The following is a 12,204-nucleotide window of genomic DNA, read 5'->3' as shown; positions in this document are numbered from 1 at the left end:
ATATCCAAAGATTCTCATAAACCAAATTTTAATTTAATTTTTTTTTATTTGATGGAATTTGATTTTGGAAGCATTCTCATATTTATTGGAAATATCTAACTTTAGTTGCTTCGTAGCTGGAGCTGTTGGTTCATGTTGGGTAGTTGGAGAGTCAATTTAATCACAGAAGAGGAAGAAGAAACCAAAATGAACTAAATGCCAAAGGTAGATCCTGTTTATCAATTCTACAATTTTCTTCCAAATCTATTTTTAATTGTCTTTTTTCACAATTTCATATTAGTTGAAAAGATAAAAAAAAGTTAATGAATAATTGTTAGTGTTCATGCATCCTTTGAATGATCTATTGCTTTCTTCAATTGATGCGTTAATTGGTTCTATTATCAGGGTGCAAAGCAAAAGAATTGTTTGCAAGTTCAACAATGTTTCTTCTTCTGTGCTTTAACTAAGTTGCTAATATCAATTGCATTGCTCTGACGGATGTTTTCGCGTAAAATTTAAACTCTTTCTTTCTGTTTGAGGTAAAACAGGATGATCTTTTAGCCAAATACCTCTCCTTCTTTAGCTCATAGGAGAGGTCTCAAAAAGGATTCTAGATTCTTTTAGTTCACAAAGTGAATGTGGAACACAAGTAGAACAAGCCAATCTCCATGCCAATCATATCTTCTTTATTCCCCAAGAAATTACTCTTTTTTTTCTAGATGATTTGTCTGGTTGTATAGCAGCCCATGTTAGTAGCCAAACATGCAATGAATCAGCCAGATTTTGCAGTTCAAGAAGAAGAGGACCAGAATAATTGTCAGAGAAAGGAAGGCAGAAGAAGAAGACATTTGGCAGTGCCTCATTCACTTGGACCTTTCTGCAGCAAGCCAACAAGAACAATGGAGTTCTGGACCAGACAGAGAGAGATGGGTCACCATTAAACTAATCCCTGTAAAACCTTGGAGCATTGCACAATACTGGACAGTGATGGCTATCTGCTTTCTCCTCATGTTCATCTGCACATTATTCCTCTTCTTCTTCTTCTTCTTTTTATAAGCAAAAAAGAATCACTTTCTTGTGGGAGTTTGACTTTGGTTAGAAAGTTCTTTGTTTCCATCATTTGTGATGAACTCAGAGTTGACATAAAGAGATAGTTAAGATAAGGCTATTAGTTCTTTTTCCATAATGCAATCATCACCTCTTTGAATCATGTTCTCTTTTCCATCCTCTTGTTAGATTGATATCCATTGAACCACTTGCACTTTGTTTTTGTTTTTCTAATGATCTTAAGTAGTTCTACTGATTGATAACTAGTTTGATAGGTGAAGTCCCACTCTTTTGGACTACAATTGATTGTCTAAGAGATGGCCTAGAACACCCTTTGTCGACTTTTCGCAAGATAGAATTGACACAAATCTTCTTGCCTAGATGCATTCCCTCTTTGGATGAGGATCACATTCGCACCGGTTCACTCAACCAATCGACTCTATCGTCTAGTCGTCAGGCCCACTCAACCAGATCTTTCAGGAATCAACTCAATCCACCTAAATCCATAACAGTGCAAAAAGGGACAAAGACTTTTTATATTTATTTTGGAGAGGATGGAAGGTATCATTCTACTAAACTAAACTAAAGTCTCACCCTTGTCGATTGGATAAATTCGAAGCACAGCTTAAACCCAGCCATATTTTGATTTCAGTATAGTATAGGATTCCTCACCATTCCCTTTGACCCAATCTCTTTGTATATCGTTCCTTTTCCTTTTAAGGGAACCATAACTCTCTGCGATGGTTGGCAATTCTCTTCATGAAGTGAAATGAAAGAGAAGACTCAGGTGTTCATCTTGACTTGGGGAAGATGAGCAGTGGATTGCAGGCTTCAAGGTGAGCAGGGATGAAAGGAATTTATGAAAGATAAATGCTATAAACTTTGTGTTTTTCATTCATCTATTTTATTTGAAAAGCTTCATGCTGTTCTTGACAGCTTCATGAGATTTACATGCTTCCATGGAACTGCAACATGATGGAACAGGAGAAGTATACAAATCTAAACTGTCTTTTCTTTTCTTTGGTTTTCAGAAACTGTTTTATCATAAATATCAATCTTTAAATCTTTATATGCTAATCCAAAACTAATAATATCTAATCCAGTTCTTGATAAATGAAAGAGAATTACAGTATTAAACTAACTCTCATCGAAGATGGATTCCAAATCCTTCTTTCGAGTTCATGATGCATATTCGATCTTGCTGTTTCAGAAATGCGGCAGCAGCTCGACGATGGAGGGATTCGGCAAACACCACGGCAAGGATCATTTGAGGAAGACGATGATGAAGCAGGAAGAGGTGTTCAGGTTTCAGGTGCGCGAGCTTCATCGCCTGTACAGAGTGCAGAGGACGCTAATGGTCGAGATCAGGAGCAGCGAGAAGGCACAGCTGCACCAACTCGACGTGAACTCGAATTCAGGAACGTCGAATTCCACGCTGAATTTCTCAGACTGGATCGGTCTGGCCGCCTCGGAAACTTGCGATACTTCGTCGGAAGATCAAAGTCAGTTCTTGTTCGGTAAACAGCAGATGAAAGAGAAGATCGAGGCAGAGACTGATCTGCAATTGACGTTGAACATAGCGTGTGGAACGCATGAGAAGAGATAAATTTTTTTTTTTACAGATCCGTACTTACCAATTAATCCTGAAGTAGATCGTCCGTCAAAGTAAATTCGGAAGCGCTCACGATAATACAACAATTCTGTTTGTCTTCTTTTACAATTCTGTCATCGTAATCAACTCAATTATACCTCAAAAGCTTAGAGATCACAACTCTGAGTTCCTGATATTCATTTTGTTTTCCAAGTAAAAATGGAAAAGATGGACTGTATTTAAGCCCTTTTTGTGTTCTTTTATTATCAAGTGGTGCAAGTTTTGAAAATATTAAATAATTTATTAAATTAAAATGAATAAATTTAAATGCATATTTATTTAAATTATTAGTGTTTATGCATAAAGATTATATACCTTTTATAAATAATAATCCTGAATAAAATTTATGAATTATATTTATTAATAAAATTTTTATCAAATAAATTTATTGGTAAGGTGTAAAGAAATTAAGCTTGATTTAAATTTAAACCAAACTCGAATTTATAAAAAAAATAATCATTTTAAATTTATTTATGGATAAGCTTAACCTGGTGACTAATTGAAATTATGCATATGATTAATTAAACGGTAAGCGACAATTTAAACATGATTAGTGAATAGTGCTTGGTGATTACGTCATCGTCGAGCCCGCCGCAAGCGTAGCGCAGGGGAAGTGAGGCGATAAATAGCAGGATCGATTTCTCCTTCCCCTGCGGCATCGAGGGCAGCCGCAGTCTTCTCTCTTTCTCCTTCTCTCTCTCTCTGTCTCACGCATGGCGAGTGGAGGTTGCCTCGTGATGGAATAATCCCAAGGTATCATCCTTCCACCCCCAGTAATTTGGTTCCTTTCGCTGGTGCTTTCGGATCAAGTTGCCCCGATTCCTCAACTCTGGGGCCTTTTTCTTGCTGTGTCCCTTGTTCGATGTGAGAGGGCAAGATCGAGGGAGGAAGCATCGGGCTCAGATCGGAAATACTGCGTTATCGGAGGTATCATTTCTCTTAATTAGGTGTTGTCGTTTGCTAGTTTTGTTTCAAGCTTGGGGTTTTTTTTTGTTGGATTCGTGTGCCAAAATCGTTTGTTTTTTAGTTTTACAAAAAAAAAAGGTAAGATTTTTCAGAAGTGGAAGAACTAGGACAGTGGTTGTCTTTATGCTAATGTTTTTATTTGGTGATTTTTGATGAATGTGTTGCTGTCTTTGCATACGACTCCGATTCAGTGGGAAAGGCTTCGTTTTGGAGGAGGGTTTCGTGGGGAGTCCGAGTGGCGGCGATAGAGGCGTATTCCCGGGCATCGCGCTCTCTCTGGTAGTCCGTCTCTAATGTGTAATCGAGGGGAACCCGGATCCTTCGACTGTTCTTGCTTTGTCTCTGGCTATTCTCAATCTCTGCGGCCTGAGATGGAGATTGGCGCAGCTGTGGATGATTCTCCTCGCGTCAAGTTCCTCTGCAGCTTTGGTGGAAGCATCCTCCCGCGCCCACTCGACGGCCGACTCCGCTATGTGGGAGGAGAGACCCGGATCATGAATGTTCCTCGTGACATCTCGTACCACGACCTCTTGGTTCGGGTGCAGGAGCTCTTTGATGGGGTGTCGGTAATCAAGTACCAACAGCCGGACGAGGACCTTGATGCCTTGGTGTCGGTTGTGAATGATGAGGATGTAATGAACATGATGGAGGAGTATGATAAGTTCATCGCAAATGGTGATGGTCAGACATGGTTGAGGATCTTTCTTTTCTCACAATGTCCTGATCAAGATGTAGCCACCATGGGTCCACATTATGATGCCGATGATCGGAAAGCCGAGCGGAGGTACATCGATGCCATCAACAGCCTCATTGATGTTAAATCCACATCACCTCCTGAAATTTCTGAGCATTATTTTGGGCATCTGAGCATTGATGGGGGAATTCCCAATCAGGTTAATTTGTGTCACCTTACCATTCCTTCTCATGGCCAAAGATATGGTGAAATGGATACTCCTCGTAGCCCTGCTTTGTTCTCTCCAGGATGTTTTGCTGCTAACGATCCACATGAATTCTCACCTCCACCATCACCTGCTAGATTTTACCATGAAGCTGGGGAGGTCAGTGATAAGATTTTGGAGGGTTGCATTCAGCACACAGGAGGTCATCAGCTGCATCAGTATGATCTTCATTGTCCATCAACAGCAGAAAGTTATGTATGGATGCCTCCGGGAGCAGTTTTGCAAGAAAAATCTGGATTTCCGGCTAATTTGGGTCATTCTCATAATATGATCGAGGGGAACAATCTTTGTGAGCATTGTTGCATGGCTTTCCAGAGGAACCACTGTCTCATGCCAGATGCACATTTCCATGACACTCGCTGGAAGCATGGGCTACCATACTTGGAACAGTCAAACATAAATGAATACGTAGGGAATTTTCCAAATTTATGCACTGGTTGTTTTGGTAGCAAAGATCCATATATGCCAAATCAAGACCTTAAGATGGGGCATGGTATCTATGTCAAAGAACATAATGAGCAGCATCCCATGCTTAATGACTTGCACAATTGCGAACGCGGATGGGCCATCCACAACAACCATATTACTCTTAGAGTTGAGGATATGAGGATGCATCAAAATGGAATTGGTAGGATAAGTGAACAATATGTTGATGGTAATATGATGAATGCTACACATGGGAACATTAATGACAAGCAATCATTCCCTTACAATTGCATCAGCCACAATGATTCACATTACATCCAATATGGAGCTAATATTGGAAACAAAGTTTTTGTACCTCAACATATAACTGGAGCTATTCCAGGAGCAAATGTGCCAGGATTTGAAGATGCTGCTATTCGGTATCAGAATCAGCCTTCTGCATATGGAGCAGATAGTCCCTACCAAGGCGTAAACAATTTTTACCCAGCCCAATCTTGGAGAAATAGACAGGTCCCTGTTCACCCTGGAACATCATATGAGCTTGCTGGTTCAATGATAATGGATGGTCCAGACCCAGCTCTTATAAGATATAAGCAGGAGGGAAGTCCAAGATTCCCCTATGTTCTGGTTGATAACGAAATTCCAAATGCTCTGTCTTCCCAGAATAACTGTCATAAGCTGGTTAGCCTTGAAGAATTTGCAGCTGCAGATCATGAACATCAATGTGATACTAGAACAAATCCAAACAGCAGTGATCAGGATGTCATTCCTCCCCTTGCATCAGTTTATCCTGGTTTACATGTAAAAGTTCCTTCTAAAGAAATTCCACTTGTGCCATCACCATCGTTCCAAATTGACAAAGAATCTGCTATTTCTAGTGCCACTGAGGCCCACAAGCCTGCGCTCCAAATGCAAGCCACATCCAAAAACAATATGACTTTAGAAGGGCAGGAGAAGCAACATGTGATTTCAAATGAACCTGATGTGTACATTACTCTTCCAAAACATAAACTTTTTGAAGTTTCCATAAAAGAATTGCAACTTTCTGAAGTGGAAGAAGACACAAACAAACATCTTGATGCTGACAGTAATGTTGCTCATGGAGACAGGGACATGCTGGGGGAGAACTTGAATTTTTTACCTGAGTTGATTGCTTCTGTGAAAAAAGCAGTTTTGGAAGGTGCTGAGGAGGTGGTGGCCATGGTCCAATCAAATTCTGGATTGGATTCTACTCCTGGAAAGAAAGAATCATTATGTGAACACAAACCAAAAGTGAGTTTGGTTGTCATCATTTTGCGTGACTTCTTTATTCTCAGTGATATTCTTATTGCTATTTGCTATTATTTGCAGGATGCCAATGCAGATGTTCAAGCTGACTTAACAGGAAATAGTGAACTGCCCATGACAGCTGAACATGGAGATTCAGCTAAAGGGTTGCAGGTCTCATTTAGTTAAAATGCTTATGTTCCTTCATCTTCCAAACTTTTTCATATCTGCTTAATTTCATTACCTTTTTCCTTATGCAGAATCAGAATGCAAATCTAGATGTTCAGGCAGACCTGGAAGGAAATAGTGAAAATGAGAAACTTTGTAAAATTGAGCCCACAACTGCCGAAGCTGAAGCTTTGTCAAAGGGGTTACAGGTCTCTTGTTATCACATTTCTTTTTTGTTTTTAATCTTCCTGATTGTATCATTTACTGTAACCTTGATATTCTTAAAGACTATAAAAAATGACGACCTGGAAGAGATTCGACAATTGGGGTCAGGCACATTTGGATCAGTCTATTATGGAAAATGGAGAGGTTCTGATGTCGCCATTAAAAGAATAAAAGCTAGCTGCTTTGCAGGGAAGCCATCTGAGAGAGAACGTCTGGTAGTTTATACATTTTATTTATCTTAATGTTTCTTTTTGTATTTATTAATCATACTATATAATTCTAGTGTTCTTTTTTATGTTGTCATACTTTGCTAATTTTTGCAATTGCCATTTTCTACTTGTGCATTATAAGAGATCATCTTTGAGTTTTATCTTTGTCATCCTTTCACCGATGCCGACCTATCCTTAGATGTGGTGCCAATGCTAGTATATATGGATGTTTTACATAGTAAGAATATTGCAATATACAGAGATGTGATCCATTTCTTGCTTAGTGAGTGATTGTTTTCACACTGATTATGAATTTTTTCCTGCCTGGATAAACAGCACTGTGAACTTTTGATGCCTATTGTACATCAAAACTACTAGCATCTCATTATTGCCTATCAAACTACAGTCAGAAAAATTTCAACCCTGAGAATCTTATAAGGATAATGGGTATTTTCTGCTTCTAGTTTACTAGGCAATTCAATTGATACTGTGTGAATTCTGTCGTACCTTGAAAAATGAAGCTAATCATTTCCTTTTTACAATTAAATCATGGATAGAGTTCTATGGCACCAACCATTGTGGATTTTTCTTTGAGAAAAGAATGTGTTGCAGACCGTAATAGCATGTCTTTGATGGACAGTGGAAAATTTTTAATGCCATACACTGTTTTTTTTTCTCAGTCATTTTACTGTGATGTTGTAAACTTTTAAACTGGAAGTATATATTTTTCCTGTACAATCTTCTTCCATAGTTTTTTTTGTATACCCATGTACTAGTCAATCTTTTAAGGCTTTTACCAAAATTTCAGACTTTTGGTTTTGTTGCCCTTTGTTTTTTGTTAGTATTGAGAATTCCTCTGTGCCTGATTTTTCATCTGTATATTCTCTTCCAATTAATGCCAATTGCTGATATTTGCAGTTGCAGATTTCTGGAAAAAGGCTCTGATAATGAGTTGCTTTATCCCAACATTCTTTCATTTTAATATCAATTGCTGATGTTTGCAGATTGCAGATTTCTGGAAAGAGGCTCTAATAATGAGTTGCTTGCATCATCCCAACATTGTTTCATTTTATGGCGTAGTCCGTGATGGCCCTGATGGTTGCTTAGCAACTGTAACGGAGTTCATGGTCAATGGATCACTTAAACAGTTTCTGCAAAAGAAAGATCGGTATATGGAGCAATAATTTAGTGGAGCATTGTTCACTACATAATGCTTGTTAAGTAGAAGTTTTAACGAGTTTATGATGTGTTGTTTCTGCAAACAGGACTATTGACCGCCGCAAACGACTAATAATAGCCATGGATGTTGCATTTGGAATGGAGTATTTGCATGAAAAGAACATAGTTCATTTTGATCTCAAGTGCGAAAATTTGTTAGTTAATATGAGAGATCCACATCGTCCCGTGTGTAAGGTACCTATTCAATTTGTTTGCAAGTTTCAAGGTATTTATTGGAATTCAGGCTCGATTATGCGTGATTGATCTTGAGGACATCCAATAACTCATGACTATGGTTGCATCAAAGTAGAGTTATGTCACAGTGTAAAGAGTGGTAGTGTCTGATGCAGGTACAATTTTTTATAAGATAAATGAAGTCCATGTATAAAAGCATTAGAGCACAGTGGTTGAATGTTTCCTCGATTTATGGTTTTTTGGATCCATGTTACATGGAGCCTTCTCGGATTTTTAATTATTCGATCATCGATTCATAACATTTCCAATACATTCCTCACCCCCATAACTTTGTCATCAATCTCATACCAGATTGGCGACCTCGGTTTATCAAAAGTAAAGCAACACACATTGGTATCAGGTGGTCTTCGGGGTACTTTACCATGGATGGCACCGGAGCTTTTAAGCGGAAAAAGTAATATGGTGTCTGAAAAGGTTAGATTTTGTGCATGATCTTTTGCTACACAAATCTCCTTACACATTACCTGTTCATCCTGTCTTTTGTTAATTTCTTTCTTTTGGGCTTGTGCGTGCATAGATTGATGTTTATTCATATGGAATTGTGATGTGGGAGCTGCTTACCGGGGAAGATCCTTATGCGGATATGCGTTGTGCTTCGATCATAGGTATACTTCATAGTTAATACTTTCAACAACAGCACTGTATTTTGTTTAGATTATCATGATTAATTCAAACATATTCTTATGAATTCTCATTAACCAACTTCAAATATAGTGAACTTCTGTACATTGATTTATTGTTTTTTTTGTGTGTAGGTGGCATTGTAAACAACAGCATACGACCTAAAATTCCAACCTGGTGTGATCCTGAATGGAAATCCTTAATGGAAACTTGTTGGTCTTCTGATCCTGCATCGAGGCCATCGTTTTCTGAGATATCTCAGACTTTGCGGAAAATGGCTGCAGCAATTAACTTGAAGTGATCCAAAATTATTGATGATGAAGGAAAGTGTACGCTTCTCCTTTCGTGCAATCTTATTCTCATATATATTAGTGTGTTTACTACGAAACAAAGCATCTCGGAGGATGATCAAGGCATCCATGGGCATCGGTAATGCTACCATACATCGTCCCATGTCATGCAAATAGACCTTCAAATGATGTGTACAGAGATGCCACTCCCAAATAAAGGAGACAGATTTAGAAGAAGCAAGAAAAGTGAGCAAAATCTTGTGTCCTCTAGCTGGATCCATATCTAGTGTTCTCTGGAAGGCTGCTGTCTGGTTTTTAAAGTAAGCAGTTTTCTTTCCAGGAGATCTTATGATACCAAACAGGTGATTGCCTTTGTCGATTATCGAATCTGAGATGGTGTTTTCCGATACAGACTCCTATAAATAAGTTGTATAGATATACTATTTTCTTCCTTGTATGGAAATTTTGTTTAATTTTTTTCTTGTTAAACCTTGTAAAGCAATTTTCCTTTAGCCTTAAAACACTAACATGCCCATAAACTCTCAATTGCTACTTATTTGTTTTTCATTCTGCTTTTAGTTCCACAAGATGTGTGAGGTAATAACAATTTGTATTGCATCTTATGACTTAGTCACAGCCGGGCCGAAGAACAACCGAACAAGACTCGGGTTTCATCTCGGTCAAGTCTCTCGAGGAGCCAGGTTAGCAAAGTACTTAGAAGAATCTGTTTTTGATCTGGTGAGATTGAACTTTGTATCTAATCATGCACTTAAAACATTTGATGAATGTTTCATTCTTTGCAGACTGTTGAAGTATGCTCTCTATGTTCTTTCCAAGTCTGTCTAAAGATCTCTTCTTCTTGCAAATTTGAGATGTTTTAACAATTTCTATATGCTTATCTCTTCAGTAGAAGTACCCGATACGAAAACCGGGGAAAAAGATTGACAATGATAGTCGATAAATCCCGATCGAACCGATCGAATTTGATGACCTATTGTATGTACTTCCAAAATGATAAGATGAGAATGACAAGAACTTCCTGTGCTGTTGAAAATTCAAGTCTCAGGTTTGACAATTTGAGCAACAACCAAAGAATTATACTTCAATCACAGTTCGTTACCGGGGCCCATCTGCCACGTGTTATGTTCTCATTGGCTGTCCTTGACTAAGTAGATAGAGTCTCGACCAATAGCGGTTTAGCAGGATCCAAGGTCCCCAAAATATAAAGTAAATGCAATGTAAAATGAGAGGCGGAGAAAGGAAGGAGAAGAGAGGAGGAAGTGAAGGTGAAGGCGATGGCGAACGCGGCGAAGAAGGGGCTCGGCGGTGGCGGCCTGGCGGCGGCGAAGTTCTGCGACTCCTGCGGCGCCGCGCCGGCCGTGCTCCACTGCCGAGCCGACGCCGCGTTTCTCTGCGGCGCCTGCGACGGGCGCGTGCACGGCGCCAACGGTCTCGCCTCCCGCCACGAGCGCACGTGGCTCTGCCAGGTGTGCGAGCGCGCTCCCGCCGCCGTCGCCTGCAAGGCCGACGCCGCCGCGCTCTGCGTCGCCTGCGACGCAGACATCCACGCCGCCAACCCTCTCGCTAGCCGCCACCACCGCGTTTCCCTACAGCCGTTCGTCGGCCCCGCGCCCGCCGCTGCCTCTGTCGCCTCCACGCTCCAGGAAGACGCCGCCGCCGCCGGCTACTCGCTCCTCCACCAGGAGGCGCTGCCGCCGCGGTTCTTCTTCTCCGACGCCGATGCCTACCTGGACCTCGACTACGCCGACGAGTCGAAGGCCTCCGTCGATGAGGAAGCGGGACCGGCCGCGTGGCTCCTGTCGCCCACCGGCATCGGTGGCGGGTGTTTGGATCTCAACGTTATCGGATCCAAACCCGAACCCGATCTTTCCTTTTGTCACAGCGTAAGTTCAATTGCTCCGCATAAACTCCATAAAGCTATTGATATAATTTTCAAAAAATACCCTCCATGTTTGGAATTTTCCCATTATCGTCCCACTTAAACAGCCTAAACAGGGCATTTTGACTAATCCAAAACTCTCAAGGGGGCATTTTAAAATTTTCCATGAGATTAAATTGTAAAGTTTCCATTGCGCAGGAGTCGTCGGAGACGGCGGTGGTGCCGGAGGTGTCGCAGGCGGCGAGATCCGCGGGGCTTCCAGACACTCCCTCGCACAACAACTGGGATCCGGCGGCGGCGCGGGCGGAGCGGGAAGCGAGGCTGATGCGGTACCGGGAGAAGAGGAAGAGCCGGCGGTTCGAGAAGACGATACGGTACGCGTCGAGGAAGGCCTACGCGGAGGCTCGGCCGAGGGTGAGGGGGCGGTTCGTGAGGCGAACGGAGGCGGAGATCTACTCGGAGGCGGTGGCTGCGCTCATGGCCGACGACGACTACGGCGTCGTGCCGTCGTATTGAAATTTGAAGCTAAACGCGTAGAAATCGTATTGTATAAAGGTCTGAAATAGAACTAATGGTTTCTGGCCACTTTAATTGTATTGTATATGCTTTGTGAAATTATATATTGTGAATGAAAGCTTACTCAGTTTATGTTAATTCCATTAAACCATTAATTAATTGGCAAGCTCAGTCATATATATAATTTCTGTTACTGAAGAAAACCTTAATTCTAGTGTTTAATGTGATGTAAAAGAATATAGTGAATCGAGAGAAAAAGAAACATCATCTATGAGAGCATATTTAGATGAAGAAAGAAACTAGATCATGCTCAGTTTGACTGCGTTTCCATGATTCCATGGTCATCCTGCAGCTTCAGAGTTTCTGTGTTACTTCTTCGATGGATGACGAAAATTGAGTTGCTATTTATTAAATAACTAGAGATAAAATATTGAGTCGAAATTTACAGTGCGAAATATTAATATTATTAAAAGAGAGGATGCCTGCTATCTCTATAGATTCACTCGGA

At 40.6% G+C, this 12,204-nt stretch overlaps 2 protein-coding genes and 1 pseudogene across 5 annotated transcripts; all 3 read left to right on the top strand.

The window, feature by feature from the left end:
• The first annotated feature begins 1,619 nt into the window (after positions 1–1,619).
• On the top strand, positions 1,620–2,725 carry LOC141836687 (uncharacterized; annotated as a pseudogene).
• A 647-nt stretch (positions 2,726–3,372) lies between these two features.
• On the top strand, positions 3,373–10,537 carry LOC141835777 (RAF-like serine/threonine-protein kinase 20). Of its 4 annotated transcripts, XR_012602423.1 has the most exons (12): positions 3,373–3,604; positions 3,835–6,300; positions 6,379–6,468; positions 6,555–6,671; positions 6,750–6,902; positions 7,901–8,064; positions 8,162–8,309; positions 8,661–8,783; positions 8,887–8,974; positions 9,125–9,642; positions 9,918–9,981; positions 10,084–10,537. XR_012602423.1 is itself a non-coding variant. In XM_074723149.1 (10 exons), exons 2-10 carry the CDS (start codon positions 3,937–3,939, stop codon positions 9,289–9,291), a joined length of 3,414 nt encoding a protein of 1,137 aa, XP_074579250.1. In that variant the 5' UTR covers positions 3,373–3,604; positions 3,835–3,936; the 3' UTR covers positions 9,292–9,798. The 4 variants fall into 4 exon arrangements, 1 of the variants encoding a protein (XP_074579250.1); XR_012602422.1 differs by lacking the exon at positions 10,084–10,537 and having other exon boundaries at positions 9,918–10,066; XR_012602424.1 differs by lacking the exon at positions 10,084–10,537 and having other exon boundaries at positions 9,912–10,066.
• Positions 10,538–11,834, top strand: LOC141835778 (zinc finger protein CONSTANS-LIKE 3-like). Its single transcript, XM_074723150.1, has 2 exons — positions 10,538–11,184; positions 11,379–11,834. The coding sequence occupies exons 1-2, from the start codon at positions 10,576–10,578 to the stop codon at positions 11,694–11,696; spliced, it is 927 nt and encodes a 308-aa protein (XP_074579251.1). The 5' UTR covers positions 10,538–10,575; the 3' UTR covers positions 11,697–11,834.
• The last annotated feature ends 370 nt before the right edge of the window (positions 11,835–12,204 follow it).

Source organism: Curcuma longa, chromosome 10, assembly GCF_044706935.1.
Source record: "Curcuma longa cultivar G26 ecotype Majalengka, Jawa Barat chromosome 10, ITB_CL_G26_1.1, whole genome shotgun sequence".
NCBI lineage: Eukaryota > Viridiplantae > Streptophyta > Magnoliopsida > Zingiberales > Zingiberaceae > Curcuma > Curcuma longa.
This window is presented reverse-complemented; position numbering and strand designations above follow the sequence as displayed.